Here is a 19,429-nt window from a genome sequence, read left to right as displayed (position 1 = left end):
TAACTATTGTCAATAGGAAATATGGCATAAGTGAAAATATCACAAGCAAAGATTTCTTACCCATATTTGATTATATCTAAATCAGTTAAAGGAAATAGGATGGAATGGGATTTGATTTTCCCTTATTAACATTATTTAAGTTTTCTTCAGTATATTTGCATTATGTGCCTGCAACATCCCATGGATAGATGAAATGGGTTCTCTCATTTATTATGTAGTATATTATGCCTTTCTAGAATAGATAGAAAATAAAGTACTAACATCAGATGCAATTTAGAGCAGTTTTCAATGGTTGTTAACTTATCCACATTTATTTTCAGTGAGTGTCATAACTCCACAGATCGAATCAAAGTCAGAGTATGGGATGAAGATGATGATATTAAATCCAGAGTCAAGCAACATTTCAAAAAGGAGTCAGATGATTTTCTGGGACAAACAATTGTAGAAGTGAGGACCTTGAGTGGAGAAATGGATGTCTGGTACAACTTAGGTGATTTTTTTTTATCTACTTGAAAACAACTTAAATAAAACCCCTGAATACCTGTGGCATGTATTATATTCCCATATAAGTAAAAATAACCAATGCCTTTCCAGGACATTCTGTTGAACTTTAGACGATTCATTTCATTGACAAGAAAAGGTTATTCTTTTTTCAATACTATTGAAAGACTTTGGTATATTTGAGGTGAAAAGAGAAAACCCTTTCCAAGAACTACCTAGATGTCTTTTAGAGAAAAATGTTATTGCATTCTTAATTTTTAATGCATGAAATACAGCTTCACAAACCCTTGCCAAATACACGGGAAACAAATGACCTATTATTTAATGCTGTTTGACTTATTTCCTTCTTGTCCATTAATGAAATTTTGGCAATGAAGGAAAAATGTATTTTGAATTGCTTTCAAATGATGGTGTAAAAGTAGGCTTTAGATGACAAAGCCAAGTAAATATGTGAACTCATGTGGACTCTCTTGATGAAGATACTGAGAAGGTAATTAACTGGAATGATTTAAAAAATTATTATGGAACCAGAAATTAAATAAGGTAAGTTTTAATTTAACTTTTATTAGAATAAAATAATAACATAGAATTTTCTGTGGTGATTTAATAATAGTAAAAATATATGGGTCACCTCAGTTTCTGCAAAGGCACGATCTGAAGATGTCTTAATCATATCCTATAAAGTGTTTTCATTAAACTTTTGAGGGCTGGCTGGATATGAATGAAAGAGTTGACACATTCCTTGGGTTACAAAGAGTTACCACTTAGGATACCAACATATGTGAACAAATTAAAAAGTGCTTTTGACTTTAAAAAAAATCTGCATACTTTTAGTAATGAAATAATTGACAAACGGAGAAGGTCACATGGAATTCACGAAACTCTAGATTATAGAATAATTCAATGAAAGAGATATTTAATTTATCTAAACACAGATGATTCAAGTTAAACTAAGAACTAATTATTAAAACTATCTTAAGAAATCTTCCTTAAAGAAGATTTGTACTCTTAGGTATTGGAGTAGAATTTTTACCTCTGCTATAATGAGCCACCCCCCAAAGCTTGTTTTAACTATTAAATGACTTCATATATGAAAATAGAGATACCAATTGAGGGTAAATTTCAGGCCATTCACTCTGTGGAACATTCACAAATTATTTCTTTATGAAAGAGGTTTATCTTTATATGGACTTTTTTTCTGTAATATGTTAACATATTCTTGGGTCGAGGCAGTAAAGTTGTAATTCAGAACAGAAATTTCTCCAATTTGTTCTTTTAACAAAACATATATGAGTACCTGGCACAGTGGCTCACACCCGTAATCCCAGCATTTTGGGAGGTGGAGGAGGGAGCATTGCTTAAGGCCAGAAGTTTGAGTTCAGACTGGACAACATAGTGAGACCCATCTCTACCAAAACTTTTAAAAATATTAGCCAAGCATGGTGCCATGTGCCTGTAGTCCCAGCTACTCTGGAGGCTGAGGCAGGAGGATCACTCGAGTCCAGGACACTGAGGCTGCAGTGAACTAAAAGATTATGCCACTGCACCCCAGCCTGGGTGACAGAGTGAGACCTTGTAAAAAAAAAAATAAATAAATCAAAGAAGAAGAAGAACCAAAAAAAAAAAAAAAAAAAAACCACGTACCAGTATATATTCAGAACTTGCTGAGGAATTTGACTATACTGCTATTAGTAAAATCAGCCATCCAGTTCTTCTGCTGAAACTGTCCTTCAGTCTATGAGATGAAAATGTGATGAAACACAATATTGTTAAGTCTTTACCTACTCACCCTGAGTAGCTTTTTGCCCTCATTGCTGATGTTTAACCTTTGACAGTGTGTACAGGTTTTACCTTTTTTAACTTTGTGTAAAATCCCTAAATACATTCTATCCAAACAAATAATCTACTTCTATTCTTGATACGACCTTCCTTATCACTTAAAAGTCATTCCACTACACAAAGGAAGTTTTGACTGAAAGCCTTGGGTGTCCAAGCAGAGCCTGCTGCCCAAAGATCCTTTGGGATGATGACAGTTAAAAATCAAAGAACCAATAAAGCTCCCCTGGAGTTCTGGAAAGAAGTGTGTGACAAAAAAGACCCTAGGTCTTGCATTTCTCTTGGCCCCAGCAGAGAATTTATTTATTTATTTATTTATTTATTTATTTATTTATTTATTTATTTATTTTTGAGACGGAGTCTCGCTCTATCCCCCAGACTGGAGTGCAGTGTCGCAATCTCGGCTCACTGCAAGCTCCGCTTCCCAGGTTCACACCGTTCTCCTGCCTCAGCCTCCCGAGTAGCTGGGACTACAGGCGCCCGCCACCACGCCCGGCTAATTTTTTGTGTGTGTATTTTTTAGCAGAGACTGGATTTCACCGTGTTAGCCTGAATGGTCTCGATCTCCTGACCTTGTGATCCGCCCACCTCAGCCTCCCAAAATGCTGGGATTACAGGCGTGAGCCATCGCGCCCGGCCTAGCAGAGAATTTTAATATTTGTTGAGAATCAACTCCCTCTCAGCCAGTAGGAAAATCGCTTATGATCCTGGCACTTAGAAGGGAAGAATCTTTGCAACACGAATGACGATTAAAGAATAACAGTGGAAAGTCAGTAGACATTCCACAAGAGGGAAGTCATCTTCATGATTTAACTGTACCTTATACGCTAAAGATACAGCTATGTTAAGAAAGAGGGCCAATTTAAAGTCCTCCGCACTGACTTTGTGTCACTTACCTAAATCCTGTTTTCATTTGTGAAATGGGTCAGATTGCCTCTGTATTCTGTATCTGAAATGGGTCTCGAACTTAGGACCCTCTGCTACAATCACAGCCTAGATTATGCCTTTATTTATCGCAAAGCTATTGCTCAGTTTATACCGAACACCTACGCACACACATTATATGGCTAAATTGACTACACGTTGTTTGCATTTAAATAAACAGTCCAGCACTTATAAGTTAGCCTAGGCTATAGACTGTAGGTCTTTATAAATCACTGACAATGAAAACTATTAACATTTTTTTATAAACCAGAACTTTGGCTCATCTTTTCAAGTACAGAAACAAAGAGAAGAAACCAAGCAGTGACAACTTTCAGATAAAATAATTTCCTATTTATACACCGTTTTTCTTGATTTTGATTGCCAAATAACTTATTTAATTTCATTGTATAAACTGATCAAATACACAGAAATATATGACAATGGCAGGGTCTTCTGATTAGTTTTTTTATTCGGAGTATCTGTAAGACATTTGACAATTACAATACCACAATAGGCAAATATTTTAAATTGTATTTAGGGGAATCATGGTAACTTTTTTTGCATTTTTGAATAGAGACAGGGTCTCACTCTGTTAGACAAGGTGAAGTGCCCTGGTATGATCATAGCTTAGTATAACCTCAAACTCCTGAGTTCAAGAGATCCTCCTGCCTCAGCCTCCTAATTAGCTAAGGCTGCAGGCAAGCACCAACACACCCGCCTAATTAAAAAAAAAAAATGTAGAGACTAGATCTTGCTATGTTGCCTAGGCTGGTCTCAAACTCCTAGCTTTAAGTGGTCCTCCCACCTTGGCTTCCCAAAACACTGAGATTATAGGCAAGAGCTACCACATATGGCCTCATTATGGTTACTTAAGAAGCAACTCTGACTCAGAAAAATAGCTTTTAGCTACTTAAGCCGTTTTTTTGTTTTGTTTTGTTTTTTTAGCTTTTGAGAGGTCGTATGAGAAAAACATTATTGTCAAACAAGACTGACCAATTGCTTTTTTGCTTTATCAGAGAAAAGGACAGATAAGTCAGCTGTATCTGGGGCCATACGATTGAAAATCAATGTGGAGATAAAAGGAGAAGAGAAGGTTGCTCCATATCATATTCAATATACATGTTTACATGAGGTAAATAAATGGAATTTTATTAATACAAAATATAAGAAATGTTCTTGATTATGGATTATAAAACAGAATGTTTGGTTTAAAAATCATTGAATTTGTAGTGGTTCCTGGAGTTCTGACTCTATACTACAGCAGGTGATATACTAAGATACCATAAATTCTATGTGTTGTATTACTCCTGATGAACTTGTCATCTAATGAGAGTTTAGAACAAGCCTGTGAGGCAGATGTGAATAGGCAATAAGATGATAATGCAAAAGTAGATACAAAAAAATTAATGTTCTTCCAAAGAGGAAGAAGAATGTTAAAAATATTGATTGAAGAAATGAGTCATGCCACCTATTTTGGAAGCATTAAATATGTAGTAGTTTGGTAATGCGGGAGAGGATCAGATCATAATTGTGTTTGAGAACTCCGAGTTAGAGTTCAGATTTTATTGAAGATTTAATTAGGACTCTATTTATAACTAGAAACATAAAAATGTGGTGCTGTTTCAATGGCTTTTGGGAGCCAATGTAATAAGCAGTTAATTTTTCTTCCTGTTTCTGAGTACAACAAACAGTTTCATACATATTGCACAGTCCTTCGTGTTCACCTCTCTTTCTACAAACATGTGAGTATGGGGAGAATGAAGATGTGGTTACTCACCCAAAAAGTAGGGCCTAGTTGGCTTGGAGAGAGGTAAACACCACCCAACATCAATCAAAAGCACAGTTTCACCAGTTCCCTTTTGTGTCTCAGTACAGAAGCACAGACAAATCATCTTGGGAGTCTTTTGAATGTTTGTCGCTGAGAGCTTAGTTAGATGTGTCACAGGAGACTTTCTCTGATGCAAATGATACTTGTCTCATATCAAAAAATAGGTGAAGCTGCAGAATGTACTCTTCTTCATGTTTTTCAAAGTAACAAAGTACCTTCCTCAGAGAGAAAAAGACAACTGAAAGATAGTTCTACTTTTTTGCATGTTATTTTCTCTAATTATATTCATGAAAATGTATACGTGTAAATATTTATACCCCATTTTACTAAGAAAGAAATGAGGAACAGTGTTTAAATCGTGTGTATATTACACAGTAATTAGGCATAGGACCTAGGCTTAATTTCATAATCACAGTTTTGTGGTTAGTGATATCATTCCCTCAAGAGAGATGGTTCATTTTTCAGACCAATAAAATAAATCCCTTGAACTGGCATGATGGAGAATTCTGGCCTTAAAGTGTGGGCAGAGAAGATCTGCAGTTAGAGAAACAGCAGTCCAGTTCACTTTATAGAGTCTTTTCTACTGGTCCAAGAAGCAGAAAGAACTGAAATCTAAGAGCAAGTCCTTCAGTTTACCCTGGCTGCATCAAAGTAGTAGTTGCTAAACTTAGAAGCAAAAAGGAATTGAGAGTAGTAATTTTATTTCGTTACAAAATTCTCCAACATTCATTTTCAATCTCGATTCATTGCCCTGACTCTTACCATTTTGCAGTCCAAACCCTTTAGTATCATTTACACAGCTAAATTTTGCCTTAACAGTCAAAAATCACATTGTTCATCCAGGGCACTATAATTTACTCAGAATCCCCGAATGCAAAATAAGCTCTATCATGTAGAAATGTTTTCATGCAAAAACACTCACTTCCTTCTGCAAATGGTTAGGTATGTACAAAATATTTGAATCATTGATTCTGTATAGACCCACCCAACTTTACCGTCTAAAGTGCCTTAGGAAGGTACTTTATCACTTCGAACATGAATAAGGGTACATTCTTCAGCCTCATCTCACATTTTTTGATGTAAGAAAAGTATCAATTGCATCAGGGAGTCACCGGTGACACCTCTAACTAACCTCTCAGCTGCAGTGTAATAGAATCTAATTCTGAGAGTGGAACTTGGCGATGTGTGTTTTAATAAGCCTTCCAGGTGATTCTTATACACTTTAAAGTTTGAGAACCAGTGCCTTATTTGCTGAGGGAACTAAAGCCTTGATTTTTCCGAGGTTACAAAGCCTGTTACTGTCAGAGACCCATCCAGAGCTGTTATGACGTCTTGTCCTAAATATTAAACTATGTCCTTCCTTTCCATATTTATGTCAGCGCTTTTACCCAGGCAGAAATCAAAGCAGATTTTGCATAAAAGATGAATTGAGTTAGAATAAAATTTCCAGGTATTCCTATTGCTTGCAGATGCTGATGAAACATTAGAGGCAATGACAGTGCAGGTGCATTTTACTGAAAGTTTTAGTTAAATATTTCTGGCCTATTCTGAGGAATCACTGAACAATTAAAAACCACTTGCTTTTAGAATCTGTTCCATTACTTGACTGAAGTGAAATCTAATGGTGGAGTGAAAATCCCAGAAGTCAAAGGGGATGAAGCCTGGAAGGTTTTCTTTGATGATGCTTCCCAAGAAATAGTTGATGAGTTTGCTATGCGTTATGGAATTGAATCCATTTATCAAGCTATGACGTAAGTACTACAGAACATTTACATGGTCAATATCTCTATTAAAATACAAAGAAAGAAAGGAGCATTCATCTCACTAATTCAAATGAAACTGATTAAAAAGAGGATTATATTTCACTGTGCATGTTTGATGCTGACCACTCTCTCTTACAGCTGTAAAGTATTAATGACTTGGTAATTCACTACCACCATCGTCCAATCCTTGTTCTGTTCTCCAAGTGTAGTTCCTTGACAAATAGTATCAACAGCACCTGGCAACTTAGCAATGCAAATTACCCACCCCATCCCAGACCTACTGAATCAGAAACTCTGAGGGTGGAATCCAGCAACCATAGGTTTAACAAGTCTTCCAGGTGATTCTCATATACTTTAAAGTTTGAGAGCCAGTGACTTATTCCATATCTGAGGTAACTAAAGCCCTGGTTTGTCCAAGGTCACAAAGCCTGTTAGTGAGAGAGACAGGTCCAGAGCTATTATGGTGTCTTGTTCCAAATATTAGACTATGTCTTTCCTTCTCATATTTATATCAGTACTGATAATTCAGTAAAACAAAGATTTGTTTAGCACCCATAGAACCCAAACAGTATAAAAAATGTGATGCCACAGAATTGCCTTATTATAATTTCAATGAAGATTTAGAACTGAATTTCAGTGAGGGTTTAGTAATGAACAGAAGTATTCATTACTTCCCCATAGTTTCCTTTTTGAGACCTGGTCTAATTTTATAAGTGCATGTGGTTCAGATATATATGAGGTGTAATATGTAAATTATTTATATGCATATATTAGATGACTTTTTTCATATTAACAACAAGATCTCATTTTCATGTGAACTGAATAGATACTGGCCCAGATAATCAGTCAATTTCAACCATTTTAATGATGAATGAAGACTGGGCCGAAATCAGTGTTCGTTTTCTTTTTTTTTGTTTTGTTTTTAATATACTCTAAGTTCTGGGGTACATGTGCAGAATGTGCACGTTTGTTACATAGGTATACACGTGCCATGGTCGTTTGCTGCGCCCATCAACCCATCATCTACATTAGGTATTTCTCCTAATGCTATCCCTCCCTTTGCCCTCTACCCCCCCAACAGGCCCCAGTGTGTGATGTTCCCCTCCCTGTGTCCATGTGTTCTCATTGTTCAACTCTCACTTTTGAGTGAGAACATGCAGCGTTTGGTTTTCTATTCTTGTGTTAGTTTGCTGAGAATGATGGTTTCCAGCTTCATCCATGTCCCTGCAAAGGACATGAACTCATCCTTTTTTATGGCTGCATAGTATTCCATGGTATATATGTGCCACATTTTCTTTATCCAGTTTATCATTGATGGGCATTTGGGTTGGTTCCAAGTCTTTGCTATTATGAACAGTGCTGCAATAAACATATGTGTGCATGAGTCTTTATAGTAGAATGATTTATAATCCTTTGGGTATATACCTAGTAATGGGATTGCTGGGTCAAATGGTATTTCTAGTTCTAGATCCTTGAGGAATCACCACACTGTATTCCACAATGGTTGAACTAATTTACACTCTCATCAACAGTGTAAAAGCATTCCTATTTCTCTATATCCTCTCCAGCATCTATTGTTTCCTGACTTTTTAATGATTGCCATTCTAACTGGCATGTGATGGTATCTCATTGTGGTTTTGATTTGCATTTCTCTAATGACCAGTGATGATGAGCTTTTTTCATATGTTTCTTGGCTGCATAAATGTCTTCTTTTGAGAAGTGTTGGTTCATATCCTTTGCCCACTTTGTAATGGGGTTGTTTGTTTTTTTCTTGCAAATTTGTTTCTTTGTAGATTCTCGATATTAGCCCTTTGTCAGATGGATAGATTGCAAAAATTTTCTCCCATTCTGTAGGTTGCCTGTTCACTCTGATGGTAGTTTCTTTTGCTGTGCAGAAGCTCTTTAGTTTAATTAGATCCCATTTGTCAATTTTGGCTTTTGTTGCCATTGCTTTTGGTGTTTTAGTCATGAAGTTTTTGCCCATACCTATATCCTGAATGGAATTGCCTAGGTTTTCTTCTAGGGTTTTTATGCTTTTACGTTTTACATTTAAGTCTTTAATCCATCTTGAGTTAATTTTTGTAAAAGGTGTAAGGAAGGGATCCAGTTTCAGCTTTCTGCATATGGGTAGCCAGTTTTCCCAACACCATTTATTAAATAGGAAACCCTTTCCCCATTGCTTGTTTGTGTCAGGTTTGTCAAAGATCAGATGGTTGTAGATGTGTGGTGTTATTTCTGAGGCCTCTGTTCTCTTCCATTGGTCTATATATCTGTTTTGGTACCAGTACCATGCTGTTTGGTTTACTGAAGTCACGTAATGTGATGTCTCCAGCTTTGTTCTTTTTGCTTGGGATTGTCTTGGCTATGCTGGCTCTTTTTTTATCCCGTATGAAATTTAAAGTAGTTTTTTCTAATTCTGTGAAGAAAGTCAATGGTAGCTTGATGGGGTATACTTCCCAAAGTAATTGATAGATTCAATGCTATCAGTGTTTCTTTTCAAAGTTTACTGTTCATAGCCCTTAATCTCTAATCATAATTCTATAACAACATAATGTAAGCATGAATGATAAGTACTGATAAATTGTGCATGCTTTTTCAGTACATAGAATGTCCTTATGCTAAATAATAAAGATACACAGATTCTTAGACATGAAAAAAAAATAAGAAACCTTAGCGATCACCCGATTGAACCTCCCTCTCAAATCTAGAAACTTTGTTATTGGATCCCTGACTAATGGTCATCATCCCTTTGTTCATCCACATCCAGTAACAGGGAGCTCACTACTTTGAAGGCAACTTGTTTTATAATTGATCAACCATAAGAGAGTCCGTGATTTTGACATCTGTTCCATCCCATGCCAAAGGCTACGATTCAGAACACCTAGTATAAAGTTATAGCACAATTAAAATGCAACTATGATGAACAGTCTAAGGGAAATGAGTTGTTCTGCCTAAAGAAAGGCAGGTTAAAAAATCAAAACAACCTGCTGCTGGATAGAATCCCATTAAAAGAAAAGATTAAGTTAAATTTATTCTAAAATATATCTGGGAGCTGGTGTTAGATTCGTTCATTTCCATCTTTTCTGTGTTCTGAGAAACACAATCATGTTAATGTAGAAAAATGGTAAGTATGTATCACATAGATCGTTGAAAAGAGGAGAATTAGCCCTTCCTTATTTTATTACATTGTATAATGTGATAACTCTTGCTTCTCAATCTAAGTAAAAGATAAGTATTTTTCTTTCTTTTTATTTTTCCCCCAGTTAATTTAGAAAGTTTATTTTGCCAAGGTTGAGGACATACTCCCATGACATGGTCTCAGGAGTTCCTGACGACATGTGCCCAAGGTGGTCGGGGCACTGCTTGGTTTTATACATTTTAGGGAGACATGAGACATTAATATATGTGAGATGTACGTTGGTTCCATCCAGAAAGGTGGGGACAACTCAAAGCAAGGAGGAGGCTTCCAGGGCACAAGTAGAGGAGAGACAAATGGCTGCATTTTTTTGAGTTTCTGATAAGCCTTTAAGATAAGTATTTTTCAAAAGTATTTTGGATATTTATTTGGTTGCAAGTGACCTGCAGGTAAATTGGGTCTCATTGTATTTATAAATCTCAGGAAAGGCAAAACTCCTATTCACACTAGACAACTGTCTAAGAGCAGGGGTTGGAATTTTTTTTTTCTGCAAAGGGCCAGATAGTAAATATTTTGTAGTTGTACCAGTCTCTGTTACACTACTTAGCTCTGCAGTACTAGTGCAAAGCAACCATAGATATTAAATAAATAAATGGAAATGGCTGTGTGCTGATAAAACTTTATTTTAAAAAACAGGAACTCAGGATTTGGTCAGGGTTTGGCATGAGGGCCATAGATTCACTGGTCTAAGGAGTGAAAACAAGGCAGATAGAAATAAAGAAAAAGAATGCCTTAGGTTTTGCGATTCATTGACAATTACACTTCAGTGACAATAGTGTGGTAGATTATGTGTACTTGTGGTTATACATTTGATTTAAAAATATTTTTATACATCACATGTTTCTTTAAGTACTGAATACTTATCATGACAACCCTAACGTTTTTCCTAGCTTAGCAAAACTTTAGGCAGGCTTCTTTCTGTCTCTATCGTCCTGACGTCCATTTCCTCCCAGCCCTTGCAGATTCCAAATGACCTAAACCCACAGGTCCCTGACTTCCTTTCCCTTAGAGCATTTACTTTAGAAAACTTACAATTGTAAATTCTTTCTCTGTTCCTTTGAGATGTAATTTTTTTTTTTAAAGCCCTTACCTGATCTTGTGCCTGTTGCAGTAGCCTTAATGAAAATTCCCTTGTCTAATTAACTTTTGTGCAATTTTTGCTTTGGCAGTACAAAATTTTCCATGACTTTGCCAGAAGAAAAAGAATTCTGTTGACAGTCTGATCAATCCTAAGGAAGTTACTACCAACATAGATACAATCTCTATTGTACCATTAAAGATTTTATGAATACCAATATTACTTATTGGTATTCATTAGTTATTAGAAATTATTGTTTTTATACAAAAATATACGTGTACTCATTTTATCTCAATCTGTTAATATAATTGTAATCTGTAATTATATCCAGGAAAGAGAATAGAATGGAACAGCATAGAGGTGCACTTGAATTCTATTCCATGACTTACAAATTGAAATTTTGAAGAGAGGAATCATATCTTTCATTACTGCTTTATAAGAAGTTCTTGATGCATGATAGAAACTCAATACGTATTTGCAATTGAGTGAATCAGAGGCAGAAGTTGTTTATCAGAATAACATTTATTTTTACCTTCTCCTAGTGTATTTCTAGATGCCAGAGTTTTTCAGTTGCCAAAAGAAGGTGAAAATGAAAAGTTTAATTGAGCTGATACAGGGGTCTATGTCACCATTTATGTTGTAATAAGGGTGAGAGCACACTACATTGATTGATCATTTTTAAAAATTTGAGGAAGTTTCAGAGTACTGACTTTTTTTTTCAGTCAAGAGTTGAAATACAGCTTTCAGAGATAATTTCCACCATACTTTTAAAATGATGCTTTTGCAACTGAACTGTAACTTGAGCCCTAAGCTATTGCTGGCCAAGGACTAACTCAACTGAAAAAAAAAAACTGTTTATGAATAAATCTATCTTTTAATTTAAACTGGTTGACTAATGAATAGGTATTTTTCCGTTGTTCTGAAACCTTGCATCAGGGAACCACAACAATAAAAGTAACTGGAAAGCCAACCAACCAACCAACGAAAGAACAAAAAAACCTAGAATGCAACATTTGAAGCCTGTCTCAGAATTACTTCCTCTTAATTCTTAAAAAAAAAAAAAATTGGAAAACTCAGCTACAAGGAAGAAATAACTGTCTTTTCTCTATAGTAAGGATACTTACCATTTTCGAAAAAGACAAAAGTCCTTAATTCTGTGGATTTTCCTAGACACCACTTGATCAAAAACAGAAATCAAATTATACTTTCTTTTGATATTTAAATACTCTTTAGGGTTAGCCAAATCCCTGGGTAATTTCATAATCTTCCTCTTTTATTAGAGATTTCTTGGTTTCTTTTGAGCACATTCCCATTTCTTTGAAGATGGATTCGGAGAAGAAATAAACAAGAGGAAGTATGTTTTAAGTCAGAGTCTGGTAGTACACTATTGAATTTTTCTCTTGTGAATTTCTCTTCAGACAAAAGAGCCTGAAACTATTTTGCTGGTAAACCTGAGCATTAGGACTGAACGTCCCAGTGCTCCAAGGTACCTCCAGCTTACTATAAAGCATTCCCCTTTCCACAGAATATTTTCTGTGAGGGTACCATTTATTAGCCCTACCTGTTACATAAAAATGACCCTTTGTTCTGGAGCATGCATCAGTAGGAGAGGGATTACAATTTTCCTGTTTGGATAAGTGATTGATCAAGGACCTGAAGAATTTGTTCCCACATGGCAAATGCAACCATCCATCTAAAATAAAAACAATTTTCCAACTAATGACAGTAAGAATGATAGGCTGGTCCCCTTCTCCAAGGAACACACCATTCCACATATTTTGCATCATGGGGTGAGGCATAGAACTTGTTTCCATCATCAATATTTTGGGAGTTCTTGATGCTTTTCATCTATGTATGCAATGTGTGTGTTCCTAATAGTGTTTTGACAGACTAATTGTTCACAGCTGAACACATCTGGGGAACTTTATATCAGTTATTATGGTTTAAACCATCCTCTGGAGATTATTTGTGTCAAGAAAATACATTTTCTTGAGTGTTCAATTAGTTATTTATTGTAACGTGAAGGCTAAGATGTCTCACGAAGTCTGAGATTCTGTTAGGCTATGGTTTTGCCTCTGCAATAGCAAAGGAGAGGAAAGCATTAGGTCGGTGTTTTTTACCTTGATGTGCTTAAAAAACAACCTGTACCCTGGCACTGGCCATCTTTATCTAATTTATGTTTAAATCAGAACTGTTTGGATACAGATTACTTTAAAGTCGCCAGTCTGTTTTAACTGCTTGAGCCAGGAGTCTACCCGTAAAAAAGAGTGCTGCTTAACGGGGTCATTCATTCGTTTAAGAACTATTTACTCACTTCCTATCATGTGCCAGAAACATTTCTGTGGTTACAGCAGTGAACAAGAAGTCTAGTTTCTCACGAACCCCACATTCTAGAAGATGAAATTAATTTATTCAATAGACATTTTCTGATTAAGTATGAGGACTTATAGAGAATGTCTTAGTCTGTGAGGCTGCTATAAAAAATACCATCAGTTGAGTGGCTTATAAACAAAGAAATTTATTTCTCACAGTCCTGGATGCTAGAAGGTCCAAAATTAAGGTGCCATCAGATCTGGTATCTGATGAGGGCCATTTCCTGGTTCCTTTATGGCTATATTTTCACTGTGTGCAAGCTTCACATGGCCAAAGGGATGAAAGCTCTCTGGGGCCTCTTTATAAGACAACTAAAATCCCATTCATGGGGGCTCCCCACTCATGATCTAATCACCTCTCAACAGCCTCACCACCTAATACTACAGCCTTGAGTCATAGGTTTCAACATACGAGTTTTTCATGAACACAGCTGTTCAGACCACAGCACAAGGCAATGGGGAAACAGCAGTAAAAGATAGCTCTTGTCTCTAGTAAGCTCCTGATTTAGGGGGAAGAGAATGAAAAGATTAAATAGTAACTAGCATGCGGGCTCTAAGGGCATAGGTATAGAGGAAGCAAATCCAAGCACAGATGAGAAGAATGTCAGAGAAAGCTGATGGGCAGCCTGAGGGCCCCACCCTTACTTGTCCTTCAACTTCTGTCTTCCTCTAAAATCTGTGCCTTTTATTTATTTTCCAGTCACACACCATTGCTCTTGTACTCAAAATCTCCCTAATTGGGCTCCAGCAACCCATAGCATCTTTGAGAAGCTATGATGTTTTTGGTCAAAACAGAAGTGACATTTAAGTGTTTGAGTCATCTTTAGTGACAAGAATGAATAAAATTCTAACTTATCACTGATAAGTTAGAATGCTGAGCTGAATTTGGGGGAGCAAGTGTGATGAATATTGTTTTAGTGCATTTCTAACATCAGAAATGCAGATAGTCTTTCCTTTCATTTTGAACAGTATCTCTGAAATTGCTTGCAACAATCTAAGAATCATAATCTTCCTTTTGGTACTTCTTTCCAATCACCTTGTTCTTCTGTTCAATTGATTATTTTTAAACTTCAGATGAAAGGCATTTCTATTCTTTGAAAACCACAAGTTCCATATGATTTTGGACACCTGTCCCTGAACTGGCATGTGAGTTAGAGGATTGTTTTTTTTGTTGTTGTTCAACAATAGTAAGTGGCATTAATCCAGATGTGCTATTTGAAATACATATTAGGCCAATAATATTTTGACTATTAATGGTTAATAACTTTGTATCAGTTGCTTTAGCCAAAAATTTGCCAGTAGCTATCTCATTATTTGCTTTTTAAATTTTTTAAAAAATTGATTGATAAAATTTTACGTATTTATTATATACAACATGGTGTTTTGAAGTATATATATATTGTAAAATGACTAAATCTAGCTAATGAACATATGCATTACCTTACATAGTTATTTTTGTCATGAGTACACTTCCACGCTGTTAGCATTTTTCAAGAATACAATGCATCGTTATTAACTATCATCACCATGTTGTACAATAGACATTTTGAACTTACACCTCCTATCCAAGTGAAAATTTTTATACTTTGACAAATACCTCCCAGCACCCACCCTGCTAGCCAACTCCAGCTCCTGGTAGCTACCATTTTACTCTCTAATTCAGTAAGTTCCTCTTTTTTTATATATTCCACATACGAATGAGATGATCGTATGGTATTTGTCTTTCTGTGCCTGGCTTATTTCATTTAACGTAAAGTTCTCCATGTTCATCCATGTTGTTGCAAATGATAAAATTTCCTTCATTTTTATGGCTGAATACTATTCTATTGTATGTATATACATTTTCTTTATCCATTTATCTGTCAATGGACAGTTACGTTGATTCCATATCTTGACTATTGTGAGTAATGCTGCGATAAATATGGGTGTGTGGATATTTCTTGACATACTGATTTATTTTCTTTGGCTATAAGCCCAGTAGTAGAAATAATAGATTATATAATAGTTCTATTTTTAACTTTTTGAGGAAGCTTCTTACTGTTTGTCATAATTGCTGTAACAATTTACATTACCATCAACAGCGTATGAGATTCTCTTTGCTCCACCTCCTTGCCAAGGCTTGTTATCTTTTACCTTTTTTGGTAATAGCCATTCTAATAGGAGTGAGGTGATAGTTTATTGTGGTTTTAATTTGCATTTCTCTGATGATTAGTGATGTTAAATATTTTTCATATACTATTGGCCATTTGTATGTCTTCTTCAGGGAAATGTCTATTCAGATCCTTTGCCCATTTTTTAATCATGTTATTTGTTTTCTTGCTGTTTAATTATTTGAGTTCCTTTTATATTTTGGATATTAACACTTTATTAAATGTATAGTCGGCAAATTTTTTCTCCCACATTGTAGGGTGGCTCCTCACTTTGTTGATTGTTTCCTTTGCTGTGAAGAAGCTTTTTAGGTTAATGCAATCCCATTGTCTATTTTTGCTTTTGTTGCCTGTGCTTTTGAGGTTATAACTAATAAATCATTATACAGACCAGTGTCATGCAGTTTTTCCTCTATGTTTTCTTCTAGTAGTTTTATAGTTTTGAGTCTTACATTCAAGTCTTCAATCAATTTAGCGTTGATATTTTATATGGTGTGAGATAAGAGTGGGTCAAATTGTATTCTTCTGCATGTGGACATCCAGTTTTTTCAGCATCATTATTAAAGAGATTATTCTTTTCTCATTGACACTCTCGTTGAAAATAATTTGTCAGTAAATGTGTGGATTTATTTCTGGGCTCTCTGTTCTGTTCCATTAATCTATGTGTCTATTTTTGTGTCAGTACCATGTTTCATTATTTGCAATAAGTATCATCTTTTTAGAGTTTATTACTCTAACTTTTCCCATGGAACTAAAATTCCATTTGTTGAATTCTTCTGACACTAACACCTTTTACTTGCAAAAGTAAAGTCAAGTGTTTTAATGTTAATCCATTGTTTTTAATCATGTCTTTAGGGGAGAATATTAAACATTTCCAGAGAGATTGCAACAGTACTTTTTGATCTTTTTTTTTTTTTTTTTTTTTGAAGATGTACTCTCTGGTTTTTGAAGAAGTGGTCTGCAGCACCTCTGAGTCAGTCATTTTTAATTACTGGTTGTACTTTTAATCCTATTTCCACTCTGAGAATAATTTAAGTAGTGTTGGAACTGTAGCTGTTAAAAGTAAATGATTTTCAATGGATATTGTTAGAAGCAAGAAAAAGTTTGCCTTGGCTGTAACTACACATAAAGAGAGGACCCTTGCAAACTCGGAGGCGGATGTCTTGCCAAATTGAACCTCCTGTAGAAGCCCATTAGCTGAAAGCTCTGCAAAGAGCAAAGATTGCCTCAGGCTGACTTCTGTGTCCAGTGCTTTCTTGTTATTTTTCCGAACCTCTGGCTGCCATAGAATCAAATGTTGATGGTGGAGAGAAGTGATGAACGCAGCTGGACACAGCCAACATGTTATTTATATTCAGAAAGGCATAGCATGTTAGAACATGTAAGGATTAGATCTTCTAAAAATCCTTTCATTTTGCAGATGGAAAAACTGAATCTAGAAGTGATGAAGTTACTTTTTAAGATCACAGAAGAGGGCTAGGTTTAGCATGAAGCATCTTTATGCCTTGGTACTTTTAACTCTAAATTGGCCACCCAGATTCCTTCTATCCCTCCTCTCTCTCTCTCTCTCTCTCTCTCTCTCTCTCTATATATATATATATATATATATATATGTACATACATACACACACATGCACGCACACTTTGCTGACCATTTCTTCAAGGTTTCAAGGAAATGTAGCCACTAATACTGATTCATATTTTTCCTTTTGTAAGATTTGTCTATTTTTCTTTTTTCCTTCAACCATCCAAGAAATGTTTACTTTGATGGATACTACTTACCACCTTTATCATATCAATTGCCTAATCATTTACTATTTAGAGTCATGAAAAGGCAAGTTCAACATAGACTACTGTTTTGGTACTAGGAGCTACCTTCCTTAATTTAGCATGGTTTTAATCACAGTTTCTAGAAAAGGATAGGTATTTTTACCAAACTGGGGAAAAAATTATACTCATTGTAATGACCTGAAAATTCTGTTGCTCGGTTTCAGTATTTTATTTTGTAAAATCAGTATCAAATGAGTAAGCTTTTAATCTTCGCTCTCAACTGTTTGTTTAAATCCCAAGTCACTAGTTATTTCTAAGAAGATCATTTTAATGTAAGTTCTAAGAGGTGGCAACTACTCCTAAGTATTGTATCTTTAATCTTTAGGTGTATTAAAAAGTGTTTAATTTAACTAGCTAAATTTATGACTCATATTTAAATTTTTGACATATTTACATTTCCTTTCAATCAAACAACAAAAGTTTTGCTGATTAATTAGCTCACAAGAAAAACGCTATGGTAATGCTAAGTTGTTATTGAAACTGGTAATAAAATATCTAGTGGACAGAAAAGTAGCATTAAGTGAAATGCTGGGTTTTTCTTATTAGCCTTTTTGATTTTCACATATTCGCCATTCTCATACCTTTATTTTGCCTTAGGAACTTATGCACCAAGATCATTTCATTAATATCTTTAAAATTCTTGATATATTTTATTAAGTAAAATTAAACTGGTATCTGTTTTACAGTAATTTTATTATATCATGAGGCATATATTCCTAACTAGAAATTACTTGTCAGTAATACATTTTGAAAGAGAAAAGTCATTTTGTCAGTGATTTGTTTGACTTCTTCAACAAAATTCTTGTTCAATGATATTTTAAAATATTATAGGTTATACAATTTTGCATGATATACTTTAAAGGTTATGTAGTTTTCTTCAAAAGGAAAATATATAAAAATAATTTAGTTAAACAAGAATAAAAAACATGTTAAATTATCTTATTAGTGCTTAAGGTTACAAAGAGACTTTTAAAGTCAACAATAGGCAAAATTTGAATTAGCAAAATTTAAGATGTATATTTTGTATTTTTTTTTCTAGTTAGGGTAATAAAACACATTAACGCTACATTTAAAAATATACAATGTACATTTTTTTAAATAACAAAAATGTATAACGCCAACCAGAGATAACACTATGATCATATAATTTAGCAGTATTTCCTGCTGGGTGTTTGTTTTTGTGTTTTCACGTAGACATATACACATATCTATTTGTGTTTGGTGTGCGTGTGTGTGTGTGTGTGTGTTTGTGTGTATGTGTGTATGTGTGTGTTGAAATAGTAAAATGTTTTCATCCTGCTTGTTTTGGCAACTTACAGGGTTTCTTTGAATATGTGTTTGCTGACCACCTGGATGTTGTCAGCATCCACCTGCAAACTTTAAACTGAAAGACCAGCCCCTAAAAATTTTCCACTTTCTGCCATTTCTTTAGTCAAATGAAGCACTCTTTTAGACTGGGGAAAAATATTTTTTAGCTTCTATTTGTGAGTTTTCTAAGCATATTTCTTTTTCTGAACAATGTAAACAACCAGTACATTTTGTCTTGCTAAAATCAGAGCATAAAAGATTCTATATAATCCCCAGGGTATATTGTTCCCAGCGTTCTTCCAGCCCTTTCTTCTAAGTAGCTTCACATCTGATTGCTCATTCCCTTTTGTACAGGCAGTATTAGAATCTTGGGAGTTTTATGCTCTTTAATGGAGATAGAGTGAGAAGGTGTGGGAAAGGAGAAACAGCTTTACTGCCTGGGGAGTCCATTAGCATGAAATAGGGAGGGATTGATAGCCTTGCTTGGCAGCAGTCTAGGCCCCAGATCTCTGATAAAGGGGGCAGACATTGGAAGATTTCTGGAAATACCCTCCCATTACTCTCTGTCAGGTTAGTGTTTTAGGAGTTTATATACCAGCAGTCACTGAATAGTTCTCCATCTAGCCAGTTGCCTAAAGTTAGAAAA

The 19,429-nt window shown here is 35.2% G+C and overlaps 1 protein-coding gene across 2 annotated transcripts in view; it reads left to right on the top strand.

The window, feature by feature from the left end:
• Positions 1–19,429, top strand: part of UNC13C (unc-13 homolog C) — a 654,851-nt gene that overhangs the window by 313,572 nt on the left and 321,850 nt on the right. For both annotated transcript variants that reach the window (XR_004030428.1, XM_030814067.1), the window contains exons 11-13: positions 321–490; positions 4,278–4,393; positions 6,677–6,840. Coding sequence is in view for 1 of the 2 variants with exons in the window: in XM_030814067.1 (XP_030669927.1) it covers positions 321–490; positions 4,278–4,393; positions 6,677–6,840 (450 nt within the window). In the remaining variant the exon portion in view is untranslated. The remainder of the gene's footprint in view (positions 1–320; positions 491–4,277; positions 4,394–6,676; positions 6,841–19,429) is intronic.

Source organism: Nomascus leucogenys, chromosome 6, assembly GCF_006542625.1.
Source record: "Nomascus leucogenys isolate Asia chromosome 6, Asia_NLE_v1, whole genome shotgun sequence".
Classification (NCBI taxonomy): Eukaryota; Metazoa; Chordata; class Mammalia; order Primates; family Hylobatidae; genus Nomascus; species Nomascus leucogenys.
The sequence above is the reverse complement of the archived record's forward strand: the minus strand, read 5'-3'. Positions and strand labels throughout refer to the sequence as shown.